We start from the raw sequence: 18,342 nt of genomic DNA on the forward strand, positions 1-18,342 counted from the left end.
TGAATCTAAAAATGTAATTAGATTTTTTATTATTGGCCCAGTTTTCAAGTTGGTCCAAATCGGGGTCCAAAATTAAACTTTGTTTGATTTCATCAAAAATTGAATAATTGGGGTTCTTTGATATGCCAAATCTAACTGTGTATGTAGATTCTTAATTTTTGGTCCCGTTTTCAAATTGGTCTACATTAAAGTCCAAAGGGTCCAAAATTAAACTAAGTTTGATTTTAACAAAAATTGAATTCTTGGGCTTTTTTGATATCCTGAATCTAAACATATACTTAGATTTTTGATTATGGGCCCAGTTTTCAAGTTGGTTCAAATCAGGATTCAAAATTATTATATTAAGTATTGTGCAATAGCAAGAAATTTTCAATTGCACAGTATTCAGCAATAGCAAGAAATCTTCAATTGCACACAGTATTGTGCAATAGCAAGCAATTTTCAATTGCACAGTATTGCGCAATAGCAAGAAATCTTCAATTGCACAGTATTGTGCAATAGCAAATATTTTCAATTGCACAGTATTGCGCAATAGCAAGAAATATCTAATTGCACAATATTGTGCAATAGCAAGAAATTTTCAATTGGAGTTATCTTTCTTTGTCCAGAAAAGTAGTTGAATCAAGTTAAATCATTGTTTTATACAGTATACAATGTATATTCACTTTTACTACCAACTGATAAATTAAAACGATCTTTACCATTCAGTGATAACAAGCACTTTTTTTACATTTTAATATTTTATGATGTATTTTAATGAGGAGTTATTGTTGCAAACTCCATTAGGAATTTGAATTGAGATCAGTTTTGGAAAAAGGGAAAGGGGGATGTGAAAAAAAAATGGGGGGAGGGGGTTAAATTTTTCTCATTTCAGATTTCATAAATAACATTGATTTCCTATCCTGGCTTTGTTTTTATTCTTCAATGATCATTTATGTAAGACCAAAATGTCAAAGACTTTCAAAATATTATGAAGTTGTAATTTTTTAAAGTAGATCATTCTAGATGTTCCTTGTTTATGCTTACCTTCAGGCTAACCGTTTATTCCTGAAATATACCTTGGTATACAGACAAATTACAGGTAAAATTTGTCAGCATTCTAGGAATAGAAATAATCCGTCATAATGTAAGTTTGACTGTCCCTTTGGTATCTTTCGTCCCTCTTTTATGTCATAAGACTACTAATTTAGACTTTTAACATAAATTCAAAATAAATATATAGACTATTAATTTAGACTTTTAACATTTATTTAAAATAAATATCAAAACTTTTGATTTATACTTTTAACATTAATTTAAAATAAATATAGAGACTTTAATTTAGACTTTTTAACATAAATTGATAATAAATCTAAAGATTATTAATTTTAGACTTTTAACATAAATTCAATAATGATCAGTCAAGCAGTGTAGTAGTTTCTTCTGTGTGTTCATTCAATAAGATATCAAACAAAAAAGAACACATATTTAAAAACATCTACTGAACATAATCATGAAGATATTTTTATGCCCCATCTTCTACAGTTGAGGGGCATTATGTTTTCTGGTCTGTCACAGTGCGTTTGTTCGTCCGTCCGTTCGTCTGTCCCGCTTCAGGTTAAAGTTTTTTGTTAAGGTAGTTTTTGATGAATTTAAGTCCAATCAACTTGAAACTTAGTACACATTTTCCCTATGATATGATCTTTCTAATTTTATTGCCAAATTAGAGTTTTTACTCCAATTTCACGGTCCACTAAACATAGAAAATGATACTGCGAGTGGGGCATCTATGTACTATGGACACATTCTTGTTAATGACTTATCTGAAGAAATTAAGATCCACATTAGATAATAAAGGTTGTAGCTTTCTCTCCTCCTAACCTAAGATAATATTTAGATGACGTAGTGAAAATATAGAAGTGAAATTATATATAGTAATCTATGTGATTAACCCATATTTGATTATTCTAATGGCTTAATAAATTACATTAAAAAAAAATTCAAAACTTGTTATACATATAGCAAGACTGATCCAGAGGTAAATTATATTTAATTAGTTGTAAAATTCCCTCAAATATGTAGAATTATAATAAGAATGGAATCTGTGTTAAATATCTCCACAGCAATAGCAATAGTAATCAAATTTCAATGGAGTTTTATGTTTATTTTTCTGCCCCATTTATGGGCATTATGTTTTCTGGTCTGTACGTCCATTTGTCTGTCCCACTTCAGGTTAAAGTTTTAGGTCAAGGTAGTTTTTGATGAAGTTGAAGTCCAATCAACTTGAAACTTAGTACACATGTTCCCTAGGATATGATTTTTCTAATTTTATTACCAAATAAGAGTTTTGACCCCAATTTCTCGTTCTACTGAACATAGAAAATGATAGTGTGGATGGGGCATCCATGCACTATGGACACATTCTTGTTTGCCTTAATTTTTCACATCCAAACCAGTTTCTTCAGCGTTAACTGCTGCCAATAAGCACTAACATAGGTTATTTGATGTGAGGGATTCAACATTACACCTATAATTATGCAGATTCACCACATGTTATAAAATGAAGTTACTAGAAAGATTTCTAAGGTTTCACCTTTCCCTTCTGTTAGGCCAAACAAAAAAAGTATGTGTGTTTACTGTCACATGCTGAAAAAAACCAGAAGGTAGGTAGGGATATTTTTTTACATTGAGTCTATGGGAGGAACATTGTGACTTTAACAATGGTTAATTAAAAAATGGCAAAAAATAACCTTTAGGGTAGGTAGGGGTACAATAAACGCACATACTTTTTTTGGGCCATTATGACAATAACGACAGCATGAGCTCATTAAAATTGTGGAGTTTATCAACTGGTCTTTGATTAAACTGATTTTAATGAAATTTAGTCTAAAGTTCCATTAAACCTGATCAGTTGATATATTTTGTTAATACAAGCTTTATATTTTCAGGATTGATGATGCAGAAATTATTCGAGAGGTGGAAATGCAGTTGAAAGAAAATAGAAAAAATGAACTACAGAGTTCAAAGATCACGACAGAATCTACAAATAATAAGAAGAAAAAAAGGAAGGCATTGAAAGAAATTGTAAGTTTAAGCTTAAAACAAAAATAATTTGCTATACAGAACTTCACATTAACAAGTTCAATATTAAAAATAAAAATGGAGAGGAATTTGTTATCAAATCCTTGCATCATATTGCTATATGTTTTCTAAATAAGATTTTGTTTATGATAACATTAAAAAATGCTATAGTTGAGCTAATTTTCTTGTGTGTAAAAAATGTTTTATTTACTTGGTAGAAAAAGCAAATTAAAGAAGATGCTATCAAAACTCTAAAGAGGGACATTGAAAAAGAAAAGAGCCCTGTACGGACAGCAAGTACAAAGACAGATTTGTTTGGATCTCTAAACAATGACCTCAATATTAAACAAATGGTAATTGTATTTTCTTATTGAAATTGTTGATCAACAAAGAAGCATGCTAGATTAGTTAATTAATTAATGCTCATAATAGAATTTGAAATATGAATAAATAAAAAAATTCATTCCATCACTTCTTTGTTATGATGTAAACATTTCAGAACATTATTTTCATTCACATGCTTGCTTTATAAACAAGTCCTAAGTCAGGAGCCTCTGGCCTTTGTTAGTCTTAAAATTGAGAATGGAAATGGGGAATGTGTCAAAGAGACAACAACCCGACCATAGAGCAGACAACAGCGGAAGGTCACCAATGGGTCTTCAATGCAGCGAGAAACACCCACATCCAGAGGAGTCCTTCAGCTGGCTTCTAAACAAATATGTTACTAGTTCAGTGATAATGGACGTCATACTAAACTCAGAATTATACACAAGAAACTAAAATTAAAAATCATAATTGCATGGCATAGATCATTTAAACGTCGACAGTATTAGTCCTGGGTCCCTTCGAAAATTTCTATTTTCCCTTGTCTGCGCCATTTTTGTTACCTGTGAAACTTAAAATTCAAGTTGTCTCCCTTTTAACGATTTTGATTAAGAAATAATTCTATCCTGCCATGCTCTATGCTCATTTTAACATGGGTAGGCATTATATTTGTTAATATCTTAATACAGAGCGTTAGGTATTAAATGTTTACAAATATAATGCCTACCCATGTTAAAATGAGCATAGAGCATGGCAGGATAGAATTATTTCGATTCTAATAGGAATATTTGAACTTTTTCACTTCGAAGCGGACCTATAGTAGACGCTCAGAATGTCGCCATTTTGATTTCATGAACCAAAAACATTACAGAAAATCAGCAGTTTATCAATAAAAAAAGAACAGAAACATTTAAACTTACTTTTAGAATGTTTTTATTTAATTTCCTAGCGAGCAACACCAACAAAAATGTCCATTATGATCTCTGACGTTGCAATTTCAAATGTGACGTCAATCACGTGCAGCCCATGTTCTATTTGAATTAGAACATTGCTTTGTACCCAAAGCTTAAGAAGAACGTCATATTAGAATAGCAATTTGACTTCGCCATGAAGTCAGTCAGCCTGCGAGTTTTAGCGATTTTCAAAATTCTATGGCGACTTAAATTGTCATTGCGCCTGCAAGATTATGGCCTGTAATTATGAGTAATAGGTGCAAGGATCCCAAATATATTTGTGTGTAGTAGACTGTAGTTAACACCAACAACAAACAATCGATCAATCAATCTTGTGTTTATGAAATGTTTTGTCTGTTTTTTACTATAAATTCATATTTTAAAATAAACTATTTTTTACCTTTGTGAAAAAGTTATGAGTCTGTGAATTTGATGTTTTTTTTTACGCCCCACCTACGATAGTAGAGGGGCATTATGTTTTCTGGTCTGTGCCTCCGTTCGTCTGTCCGTCTGTTCGTCCGTCTGTCTGTGCGTCCATTCGTGCGTCCGTTAGCTTCAGGTTAAAGTTTTTGGTCAAGGTAGTTTTTGAAGAAGTTGAAGTCTAATCAACTTGAAACTTAGTACACATGTTGCCTATGATATGATCTTTCTAATTTTAATTCCAAATTAAAGTTTTGACCCTAATTTCATGGTCCACTGAACATAGAAAATGATAGTGTGAGTGGGGCATCTGTGTACTTGGGACACATTCTTGTTTTATCTGTAATTGTTGTTTCAGGGTAATCCTGCTGGAGATAGGGAAACCAGAGAACAGGATGTTAAATCTAGTATCCTACAGAGTGCCATCTTTGGCACAACACCTCCAGGGAATGTAAATAGATCTGACAAGAAAGCTGAGTTATTACAGCGCCATCTTAAACAGTATAATGAATTGATGAAAGTCCAGCCTGTACGACACACAGAGAAACAGCTGACAGAGGAGAGAATTAAAGAAAAGAACAAACAATTACAGAAACAACATAAAGAATTAATGGAATTAAGAAATACTGATCAGGTCAGTGAAAAGTTTATGTGGAAGTTTTGATATAACTAATGACAACGTCTAGACATCAACCCACCATTACATTCCAGGGAGCTACACAGGCATTCATGTGAATCTCAATTGAAATTTAAAAGAATTTGAATTCATGTGAATCTCAATTGACTTTTAAAAGAATTTGAATTCATGTGAATCTCACATGAAATTAACATGAATTGCACCTTAAACGAGCTTATTTAGGAAACTCATTTGATATCAGTTCAAGTCACATGAGCCTAATTGGCCTGTGTTGGGAAAGGGAATGAAATGAACTTTTTAAAACATGGTTAATGATTCTTAGAAAGTTGAGTTCTTTAGGTGCACAGCATTATTTTATAATTAATCTGCAGTTGCTCAATGAATTAGTTCAAAATGTACAGTAAAATTGTAATGCCTCTATGAAGTTTAGACTCAGTGGTTGAGTGGTTTTTAAAAGTTATTCATCTACTGGTACTGTATACCAAGCTTGTTGAACATGAGGTGATCATTTGACTCCAATTTTAATTGACCAGAACTCTCTGTATTCCTACCCAAGGTAATTGATTCTCTCCAGACACTCTTTCTCCTTTATCAATAAAAAACTGACCACCAGCATACAGCCAATGGTACTGAAAATGGTGTCAATCATTGCTAAAAATCTTCCTTAGTATACATGAAATACTTTCCAATGGACAATTTAGGAAAACCGAAGATTAGCAACAATTACTTCTGTATCCCTATACATACAATGTTTTGAATTTGAGATTAATTTAAAAGTCTGTATTGAATTGATGTGTAATGTATTTACCAAAGCAGTTTATTTAGTTGGTAATTACACAAACTCTTACCCAGTTATTTGGATTTGTTCTCTTAGATCAAGGTAGACAACTCTTTGCCAAAAAGGATGGATGATTCTGTAGAGGAAGAATTTGCCCGAATGAAAAGAGAGCATTTGAGAAAGCAACAAGAGATGGAAAGAAAGAGAAATGAAGAAGAAATAAAAGAGATCCAACTGAAGAGGTAAACAAATTTACAACACTAAAAATTGTAGTTTTAAGGCAAACATTTGACAGCAGTATCTCAACAGATTCTGATTGGTTGTTCTGACCTTCTTTTATGGCATGAAAATAATGTTGACAAGCATATGACATGATTACATTGCCTTTGTTTATACACCACTCACTGTCAAATTTTGTTCAAATGATTTTCTGTCTCTTTCAATATTGAAAGTTCATTAAATTTTGTAGAATCTAAAATTGAATTTTGATAAGATTTAGAAATTTTTTTACTTCTAGGCAATTGGGAAAAGGGAAATATATTCTGTTTTCTGCATTGTAGGACAAAACCACTGAAATTATCACAGCCTCAGCCTACAATGAAATGGTATGAGAAACCAACACAGCCAGGTAATTCGATTTCTTATTTAAAATGCTGTCAATGGTCAAAACCCTATCCTTGTTAAGGAGGGGTCAGCATAATGTTTGACATCAGAATTTGTTTTTGAAATAAAACCATTGGCAATAATGTAACATGTAAGATGTTCTGCCTTGTGTCTACTCAATTAGTCAATAGTTTCTCCTAAATAAGTAAATATACAAAACTTAAATTTTTTATTTTGTGTCATAAGAAAATATCCCAATAGAAATTCATGAAGTTACAGTACACATACCTGTCAACTGACCCGTATTCTGCGGGTGTGACCCGAGATTTTCACAATTCTAAGGGATCACCCGGAACACCCGCCAGGTCATTGAAACAACCCGGGAATTCCGAAAATGACCCGATGTCACCCGTATTTCTTAGCCTTGAGATTGATTTCATAAGTAATGAGTAATATTCCTTTGAAATACCGGCAAATTCGTAATTCTTCCATGAACAGGAAGTTCATCTAGCTATGTAAACTGTCAAATTAAGTGACCCATTAAGTGCATGGCTTCACTTGCTTGACAGCTTTAGTGTCAAACACACTGTTAATTAACACCAATTACCTTAGCTTTAGGTCGTAAATAAATTGCACCATTGGTTTACAAACTGAACTAGAGTTACTTCCCCTTATTTGTCACCATTCAAAATTATTCCTTATATTTACGTTTTATTGGTGAAAAAGATTAAATCATAGAAATATAAAATTCAAATACATATTGAAAAATAACTTTTCATTATTTTTATACCTTCATACAATTATTTTTTTAAAGTTGAAAATTATTTTTTACATTTATACTTCCTTTAACTGTATTACTATATTTTATCATAGTCTAATTTCCTTGTTCAATGAAATATATTATGGTTAAAGGCTACATAGTCAATAGTCTCAAACATTTTAAAGATAAAAAAAAAATAGTCTCAAACATTTAAGAATTACATTAAAATCTAGTGTTTGATGATAGTAGTTTTCTTTCTCAAAAAGTAAAGCACATAAGACTGAGTTACACAAAATTATAAAAATCTTATGTGCAATGAAATAAGATTTAAAAAATAAGATATAAAATGACTTAACAAAGTGAACATGCATTGATGTTTTGGTATCTTTGATATACATTATACGAAAATGTACCATAAATACTGAAATTCAGCTCGAAAAGGTTCGTACGCGTTATGACCTGAGATTTGATTCTTCAATGCAGGTCATGACCAGCATTTTCATCCTCACAGGTTGACAGGTATGAGTACATACATATTTGATTTTGTTTAATTGATTTGCTGATATTGAATAATGCAACCAGTCAAAGTAATTGTACTGATCCCTGTCCATTGCCCTATCCATGTGTAATATCAATCTCTGCAATTAAGCTTTCTACCTTGACATTGTAATTATTTTCTTTTAGTTAAATTAGTGAAGATTGCAAGTCTGCCTCCACCTGCACCTACTACTAACGTTTGGGCTGAACGATTCAGACAACAAGAGGCCACTAGGTTACCCATCCCATCGTCTAATGAGGAGGAAGAGGAAATGTTACTGAAAGTGTTAGAAATGAGTCAAATGACAGCTAAACAGGACGAAGAGAGGAGAAAGTATGTTTGATGTCTGATAGCAATACTTTTTTTAAAGGATTTGAATATCATTTGGTAGAACTATCTTACCTAAGTTTCATTGTTCATTCTACAAATCATATCTTTCCAAGATATTTAACAAAATTTATAGAATTGATATAAGACTTTAATTACAAGGTTTTTTTAGGATTGATATTTTTTTACATTGGTTTTTGTGAGTTGAGTAAAAATTACATAGGTTGTTTTGCCATTTTCATGAATATTTAGATGGGAGTGGTTGGTGAATTTAAGGTGGTACCCAACACTTTTACTAAAATTAATTTGGCTCGTTTAATTTTCATAAAATTTTGACAAAGTATTTACCTTGACCCTTTTACAAAAATATCAAAAATTCAAAAAATTTGAACCAAGCGTTTAATTAGAAAAATTACACTGGTTATATAGCAGTTTGACAAACACTAATTTTGGTCATTGAGAAGCTTTATGTTGCCTTAAAAACGCAGTGTAATTAAAACACTTAGCTGATATTACAGAGTTATCTCCCTGTAGTGTTAGGTACCACCTTAAGGAATGAATAATGAATCAGCAGTTTTTGTGAGAGGCCAGTAAACATGCAGTACAAACTGGAGTGTGGTTATGATCTCAATAAGTAATTCGTGACTGGCAGAAAAGTCCACAATTTAATCTTACTTCAAGGGAAAATATTCCATTTGTAGATATCGTCAACAGATGGCAAGTAAAGAATTCATACCAGAACAGCTTAAAAAACAGATAGAGGAAAGTAAACAAGAAAGGTATACTAACATGAGAAACATATGTTGGAGTAAATTTGACTAACTTTCAAAATGTACAGAAGTGTACTTGATATAAATCTGGGATAATTGTTAGCTGAGTAACGACTTTGTGATTTCCATTTTCAATATGTTGAATTCTATCAGTGTGTCTAGAACTAGGATATTTTATTAGCAAATAAGATATGAATATCGACTCGAGAAAATTTTGAATTGAATTGATTTGAATCAAAAATAAAAGTGATTTATTTCTTATAAAAAAGATAAAAAATTACTGTGCTTATAAAATGTAGTAAGTTTGAACTCCAGAGAACTTAAGGTGTTTTCAGAATGATATTTCAAAGCAAATCATTCCTGAAAAAAACTATTAAGGCTTATCCAGGAAATGATTCATCGATCATTGGAACACAGGGTAAAACTACCACAATCACATTTTTAATGATTTTTTAGGGTATCAATGAGTAATTGCAAATAAAGAAAACAAGCATAATTTAGTCCAGAGTGAGAACCACCCAGATCAAGTCATATGAGGATTATTTTATTTAATGTTTTTTCAATCCAGACAAAAATTTTATACAATGATTAAAGTAATAAAAAAAACAAAGCATCTGCTTGGCTCAAAAGGTTTTCTCTGTACTTGGTCTGTAAAATTTAGATCTCTTTTTATTGAATTGGTGAATAAATTATCGTGATTAAACCGTTTCATAAGAAATCCTAATAAAATATGCATGTAATTATTTCTTAACTACAGCACTTCTATAAAAGCATGCAAAACAAATCATTGATTAACTTGCTTGCTATATTTGTTTGGATGTTTGTTTACTATTTACTGAAATTTGATTGGACAATAAACATTAAATTCATTTCATGTCAATTCTTATTGTCCAATTAAATCTCAGTATATATAAAAACTGACTGAAACTCCGCCTTTTTATTGCTCTTTGTTTTCAAAATTCCAATAGGGAACATACTTTTTATAATTTTTTGCAAACAACCAAGCAAGTTGATCAATGTTTTGTTTTGCATGCTTTTATAGAAGAACTGTAACAGTATTTCATTTTAAACATTCAAAATGTTCTTATTCTCTTCTTGCTACTTTCAGAACATCAAAGCCTGAAACACTTCCTTTAAAACCACCCAGCAAAGAATGGACATCTATTGTTACCTCAAATTTATCGAGCGTGGTCACGAAACAGGAAGTAAAATATACTGATCCACCTGAAAGAGAGAATAAAATATTGGAAACAAACTACAACAACTTGCAACCAAATTTGAAAATCAAAATACCAACAGAAAAACCAGTACATGGTGATGAGGATTGGACAGAAGAGATTCAAGAGCTGGATATATCACCCAAAATACCTAATACTATTGAGAAATATGTTAAATGGAGTAAAAATGCTAAAGAGCAAACTAAAAACAATACAGATAATAGTATTTCAAGGAAATCATGCAGTCCGAAACCAAAGTCACCAGTTATTTCTCCTTCAAATGGTTCCGGAGATAATTGCGTTCAGCAAAAACTTTCACATAGATTATCCATTGAAGGTATGGAAACAACTGATAGAGATCAGACATCAAGAAATGCTTGGACAAAAAACACATCAAATGAAGTACACCAAAAGGGAGATGAAGATTGGGATTTAGTTACTGATGACAAATGGGGCATACAGCCAAATTCTGTCAGTCATAAAGGTGACTTTGATGCCCATATTACAGACAAAAATCAGTCCTTTTATGATAGAACAGATGTAGTCCCTAGACAACAAAGATACAAACAGAAACCTATGAAAACAGTGAGTAAACCTGAATACATGGAACAGCAAAGGACAAAATTAGATCTAAATGAAAATTGGGTGTCAGGTTTTGTGGATGATATAAAACGAGCTTCACCAGAAGATTGGAGCTGTGGCTCTACCAGACCAGAACAGAGGCCAGAAATCTGTACAAATATCAGCAATCAGACTTGGGAAACACAATGGAACAGAGAGTCAATAATGGATGGCAAACAAGTCTCTTCCAGATCTGAAAACCGCAGTGGGTTAATAAATAATGGCAATCCTGCATCAGAAGAACACTGGAGCTTAGGATCTGTTAATAATAAATCAGTTTTATCAGAAAATAGTAGTATTAGAATAGCAGATGATATTCCTAGAATTCCACAAAATCATATGAATATTGGAGCTACTACTGATATTCAAAATTCAACACAATTTGCCAATACAAAGCCACATGTCTTTTGCCCTGACTCATCATTTGAGAAATCTGAAGTCAAAACTCAGCATTTGTCAATGAGTAAACAATCAGAATTTCAAAAGACAAATTTAATTGTTCAGAATTCAATTGAAAAACAACAAACTTGCATTGAAAATTGGGATGGTGAAGTGATCAAGGAAAATGTTCATTCATCTTTGCAAGAAAAAAAGAATATTGAGAGATCTGTTTCATTTGAGAAACAAGAACCTGTAAGCATTCCAAGTTGTGACATCAAACAAAGAACTGTTATGTCTGATTGTACTGGAAAGACGATCAAACAGGGAACCAGTGGGGAAAGTTGGGAGGAAGATATGATTACTGTTGTTTCACCATCTAATGCCAAACCAATGATGCAAAATGTTGAATTGAAAAATGAACAGGTACTAAGTGATCAACCTAAAACGACAATTCCAGGACAAAATGTAAATGAAAATTTTGACCACAGACTACCTGTTCTTAAAAACTTGTCAACAAGCTCGGAAGAAGACGTTGAGTTACCCTCCTGTCGGTTACCCCGCTTGCCTCACATTCCTCACAGACAGAATTCAAAGAGTTGTCCTTCTGCTCCCAGCAGTGTCAAACATGAAAACCATCCTCCGAAACATGAAGAACCAACAATAAAACAACCTTCATCTACGAGTAAAGAATTGCCAACTACTTCTCAACAGGATTTGTCAGGTCTAATGGCAGGTTTAAACATGTCGTCTGCCTCAATGAATCTTCCTTTAGGACTTCCTCCACATCTTGCTCATGCCTATTTGCAGTTTTTATCTAGTGGCACTACCAATGCCACGGGAATGATGCCATTAGCCAATATGCCACTTTTACCAGGCTTATTACCAATGTTACAAAATCCTCTCATGTCCGCTTCACCAATACTGGCATATTCTTTACAACAACAGCAGATGGCGGCCATGAATATTGCTATGGCAACAGGGGGAATGATGGGAATGAATGTTCCTCAAGTTGATGCAACAGCACTTCTAAGGCAAAATATACCAAATGGGGATGGTCAGAGTAATAGGAGTTGTGAAAAAGAAACAATTAAGCAATACCAACCTCCTTTGCCAAATTCAGAAGTTGAAGCACCTGTCTCAGTACTTGTTAAAAATGGTGACACGAACAGCAATATTACTAATACTAAGTGCAAAAATTCAACCATTCCTACTGCAGCAGTACATAGTAATCAAAACCATACCTTTATTCACGATCCTGTAAAATATATCCCACAGCCTGTAGAACCTCAGAGGAGCATGATTGGAAAAGGAAGTAACAAGTCTGAGATTCCAAAATATATCCCACAGCCTGTAGAACCTCAGAGGACCATGATGGGAACAGGAAGTAACCAGTCTGAGATTCCAAAATATATCCCACAGCCTGTAGAACATGGGAGGTGCATGCTTGGAAAAGGAAGTAACCAGTCTGAGATTCCAAAATACATCCCACAGCCTGTAAAACCTCACAAGAACATGATGGGTAAAGGAAGTAATCAGTCTGAGATTCCAAAATATATCCCACAGACTGTAGAGCCTCAGAGGACCATGATGGGAACAGGAAGGAGCCAGGCTGAGATTACAAAAGATATCCCACAGCCTGTAGAACATCAGAGGAGCATGTTGGGAAAAGGAAGTAACCAGTCTGAGGCTCCATCTTATAGTAAAACTCCATATGATCTCCAGAGGAAGAAAGACCAGGTACAAGCTGTACAAGATATGCTAAGTGGATTGAGGAAACAACCGAGTTCACTGGTAAGTAAATATTAAATCTAAAACAACAAAAGTATTGTTGTCATTGAGAACAGTTTGCTGTTATTAGAATCAATCCACCCATGTTAATAAAATCAGCACCAAAATATAATTGTTTAACTTCCAAACAAAAATTAATGAACAATGGCTGAACTTTATGAGTATGAAAAATTGGTAGAAGATACATTATAATCTTTTGATTTCTTAGTTAAAACAAAAAATTAAATTCTTATACACCACCTGATAATTGCAGAAAGAGACGAGGTACACTAAAACTAAAAAAAAAAATTGTAAAGATTGAGCAACATTAACTTAACCAAAAAAGAAGTTGAATCAAGTCTTTCAGAAAATAATAACTAGGAGATCAAAATTGATTAAGCAACATGAACTCCTCTCAAAGCTAGAAACGATCTTGGGGAAGTCTTGGGTAACAATGGTCAAATGGTTGCTCCATATGATAAGTCCCCAAATATTTATGAAACCATGTAGTACAAATGTCGTGGATAACAGTAGTGTGCATGCAACAGAGTGTTCATCTAACAAACAAAGCAAAATAATGAAATCACTTATAAAGCCTTAATTTCCGAGGTTTCAACAAAAAAAATATCACAGCTTCACAACCTTGATGTATTATGTTTTTAATTTTCTAATTTTAAATATTGCCTTTCTATGAATCTAGATTTTCAATTTCAGCTTGAAAATTCTGAGTTGGATCCTAGACCATTTTAACCAGACTTATAATGGATATGGAATTCCTTGAGTAATGTGTAAAAACTTGTGAAGAAATGGTGCTATAGGTCAAAGGTGCAGATCACTGAATGTGCTCTTTTGTGTTTGTGTGAAGAAAATGTGGTAAAAATCAATGGTAAAATGTTACTAAATGCTTTTATTGGTGTGTAAATACATTGTGCATTATTTTAAATGTAAAAGGTTAATAATATTTTACTTGCTTTAAAGGTGAAGTCTGTTTATGACAAAAACATTGATCTACTGTACATTGAGACAATTCAAAAATGAGAAAATTAGATTTTAATATTACCAGTTTGTATCATTGTATTGTATTTATCCTGAATAATTCTTTATCATGTATTCATTTGGAATCTTAAATATATAGGGCATGTAGGGAACATGTATAAAGAATTACTCAAATGTTAGAAACAGATGTAACCCTGGAATGCAAATAACTGATGTTGGTTGATGTCCATTTAAAATCTGCTTAAATGTGTGAAAAACAAACATATTTCCATTTTGGCAGCTTTTCCATTTACCCCATTGTGTAGCTGATCAAAATAATCTAAACACTCAAATATGTAGCCATTATGTGTAGAATTTTAAATAATACTCAAATTAAATTTAGTCTGATGGAGCACAGAAAATAAGAGAACTTCTATACAACATGCCCACATCTGTATTAATGGGAAAAAATGTCTAGTCAAAACAATAGTGCAATAATGATTTACATGATAATTTCAATGATCTTTTGAAGGTTCTCATCAAGATAAGTAAAGTTGGTAGACACTTGTGACTATCTCTGAATTATACCACTAGATACTCAACTGTGCAAAAAACTGTCATGTAGAAGATTTTTATTTTGTGACATGAGTTGTACTTGATATGATTAGTGCTGATATGTTTTGTTATTATCAATAGTTTATTTAGGGTCTTTTAAAGGGTACATGTGCAAGTAAACAATGTATGGATGAAACAATTTTGTAAAAATCATAGGTATTTTCATTTTGATTATTTTTCCAATTGATAAATTATTCTTTATCAGAATTAAAAATAAATTTAAATGGATAAATGATTTTCAATACATTTGTATTTTCAGTCATAAATGCTTATGGTATGATCAGCTTTTAGTTCACATTTGCTAAGAAGAGAGACGAAATCTCTTGCCTAAAATTATGTACGTTGGGTCATTTGATTGGGATTTTTTGTGATAAAAGTTAAACTAATTTGTTCAGAGGAGAGAGGTAATCTCAGCCCTTTACCATGTGGTGTTTTGGGGAATTTTAATAATATAGGTTTAGTTACTGAAGGGATGAATAATTCGTTAAGATAACAATTTAAAGTATCATATTTGAAATCCAAGGCATGGAAGACAACAATCCGCTTGTTTTAGTGCTATTTTACAAATGATATCTACAGTAGTGATGTTATATTAATTTCAAGATGCATTATAGTGTGTTTTACATTTTATGATTATGAGTAAGAAAAATCGTCCATTGTTTTTACAAAATGTATTATTTTATTGTTAAAAATAAATTTATTCTGAAATTTGTGTTAAAATGTGTATGACAAGTATGATGTCTTACATTGTAGAGCCTTCAACTTGAGTGTCGTAGAATGGATTTTTTTTTCTTTTATGGCCTTAGTGGAACTTGTTGGTCATTATTTTGAATAAGAAAGGGTTCAAATGAGATTTTTCACTGCCATAAATCAAAGCTACTACTTTCTTACACTTCATGTTCACAAGATAGTTGAGATTTTTCGATGAATATAGTCCCATGTTACTACATTGATAATATGTTGCCTCTTATGTTAAGAAAAGTATATCAGATCTGCTTCATGCTTAACCTACACATAAAAGTGGACAGTATTAGATGGTTAATAGGGATATCTTCTGATCAAAGTGATCGTTTCAATTTGTCATTGTAAACTTTCGAATAAGAAATAGTTCAATTTTCATTGTGAACTTTCTAATGAGTAATGATTTAATTTTTTCATTGTAAACTTCAAATCAGTAATTGTTCAATTTCTCATTTTTAGCTCACCTGGCCCGAAGGGCCAAGTGAGCTTTTCCCATCACTTGGCGTCCGGCGTCTTTAACTTTTACAAAAATCTTCTCCTCTGAAACTACTGGACCAAATTAAACCAAACTTGCCCACAATCATCATTGGGGTATCTAGTTTAAAAAATGTGTGGCGTGACCCGGCCAACCAACCAAGATGGCCGCCATGGCTAAAATAGAACATAGGGGTAAAATGCAGTTTTGGCTTATAACTCAAAAACCAAAGCATTTAGAGCAAATCTGACATGGGCACGGCTGGTAATCTACACACGCAGAACATTTGGTTCTGCAATGAAAACCATGAGAGGATTTTCCGGTTGTGCTTGAGTGGAGTAATTGTCACCGCTTCAAAAGGTATGTACATTTCTAAATCTCAATTTTCTTATTCAACTGATCAAAATATTGAAAATCAGAGAATGCTATGCTGTGGTGAATACTTTAACGAAGAAATACATATATCATTTACTGTTGTACGTAGAGTTGAACTCTTACAAAAACAGTTGCCTCACGAGAAATTGCCTAAAAAAGTGACATTTCAATTTTGAAATGGTTCTATTTACAGACCTACAAGTTCAAATTAGTTTTTTTTTAGGGCAATGGGTATGAATGTTGTTTTTGACGGCGTGTACGCTGTCCGGGATTGTCGGACGTCTTAATAATTCCAAAAACTACATTTTTTCATTAAGTCATGCGTGAGGGGATCGGTTCTGATTGAGGACATCGTGAATGCGTGAGGGGAAGTACAAATCATATCTTTATATTCAAGCTATGAGTCGTTGAAACTTACCTAAATAAGGCTACATTGATCATGAAAAAACACATAATTTGTGCTAAAAAAATCACTGAGATTTATATTGAAATAAATTGTTTGAACCTAGGGTTTAATAATATGTTTCAAGAAGAATAAAAACAAAAAATGTTGTCAACGATAACCAAAAATACTGCCGAGATGTTGGGGAGTATTTCATTCGTCTTGATTCGTCCTTTTCAAACCACTCAACAATGTCCAAAAACAGGTCGAATGCAATGTTGTTTTAAAGGAAAACGTCCACTAATGAAAAAAAAAAATCAAAAATCTTTCCGTTTTCCCTTCGTCTGAGAGTTTATCTAAAGCACTTTGAAAAACTTTATGTTCTTCCTCAATGTCTTCCATGTGGTCTTTCTCGTGGTCTACTATACGTGGTCTTCTTCTGTGACTTCTTCTATGTCTTCTTCGTTGTCTAATGCATGCTCTTCCTTATGGTCTTCCTCAAGATTATCTTGGCTTACATCGATGTTCGTGAATAATAAATTCTGTATATCTGCCCTTTTTGTTTCGAAAATTTCGTGATTTTGGGTGAACAGATTACGTCTAATATATATAGGTGTTGAAGTTTTGATCGGCGATATACTTTTCTTTAATATATGTGGTGATCTCTGTGACGTATATTTGACGACAGGACTACTCCCACAGGGTTTAGTTCGCTTCGAGGGCGGGGATAACTTTTATATCCATGGCTTTTTGTAGAGAGTCAATTTTAGTCCTCTTTTCCTTTTACCTTTGAATAATGGCATTTTCTGAATTTGAGCAAACAATTTTAAATAGTTTGATTTCATTGAATCAGTGATCAGTTTACATCTGTTAAAGTATAAGGACAAATCTGTGATGATTTTTAATCAGCATTGATCACATTTATTGAGTCAACAAAAGTCACAAAGCCAAAGATTAAAAAAAAATTCTGTACTTCCCCTCACGCATTCACGATGTCCTCAATCAGAACCGATCCCCTCACGCATGACTTAATGAAAAAATGTAGTTTTTGGAATTATTAAGACGTCTATCAACACCGGACAGCGCACACGCCGCCAAAAACAACATTCATACCCATTGCCCTAAAAAAAAACTAAATTTGAACTTGTAGGTCTGTAAATAGAACCATTTTAAAATTGAAATGTCACTTTTTTAGGCGATTTCTCGTGGGGCAACTGATTTTGTAAGAGTTCAACTCTACGTACAACAGTAAATGATATATGTATTTCTTCGTCAAAGTATTCACCACAGCATAGCATTCTCTGATTTTCAATATTTTGATCAGTTGAATAAGAAAATTGAGATTTAGAAATGTACATACCTTTTGAAGCGGTGACAATTACTCCACTCCAGCACAACCGGAAAATCCTCTCACGGTTTTCATTGCAGAACCAAATGTTCTGCGTGTGTAGATTACCAGCCGTGATGGGGTAAAATTGTTTATCAGGTCAAGATCTATCTGCCCTCAAATTTTCAGATGAATCCGACCAAGGCCGTAACTAGGCAACTTATTTTAGTGAGGCAAAATAATTGAGCCGAGCGAAGCGAGGCGAAAATTTTTTTGGAGAGTATGAAATGAATGGT

The 18,342-nt window shown here is 32.8% G+C and overlaps 1 protein-coding gene across 1 annotated transcript in view; it reads left to right on the forward strand.

Annotated features, from left to right (window-relative positions):
* Positions 1–15,454, forward strand: part of LOC139514131 (uncharacterized) — a 50,723-nt gene extending 35,269 nt beyond the window's left edge. The window contains exons 12-20 of the mRNA XM_071302889.1: positions 2,928–3,063; positions 3,279–3,413; positions 5,116–5,391; positions 6,269–6,414; positions 6,733–6,800; positions 8,220–8,406; positions 9,102–9,179; positions 10,279–13,180; positions 13,871–15,454. Of these exons, the coding sequence (XP_071158990.1) occupies positions 2,928–3,063; positions 3,279–3,413; positions 5,116–5,391; positions 6,269–6,414; positions 6,733–6,800; positions 8,220–8,406; positions 9,102–9,179; positions 10,279–13,180; positions 13,871–13,906 (3,964 nt within the window). The 3' untranslated portion in view covers positions 13,907–15,454. The remainder of the gene's footprint in view (positions 1–2,927; positions 3,064–3,278; positions 3,414–5,115; positions 5,392–6,268; positions 6,415–6,732; positions 6,801–8,219; positions 8,407–9,101; positions 9,180–10,278; positions 13,181–13,870) is intronic.
* Positions 15,455–18,342: the final 2,888 nt, after the last annotated feature.

Source organism: Mytilus edulis, chromosome 3 (genome assembly GCF_963676685.1).
Source record: "Mytilus edulis chromosome 3, xbMytEdul2.2, whole genome shotgun sequence".
NCBI classification, from domain to species: Eukaryota; Metazoa; Mollusca; class Bivalvia; order Mytilida; family Mytilidae; genus Mytilus; species Mytilus edulis.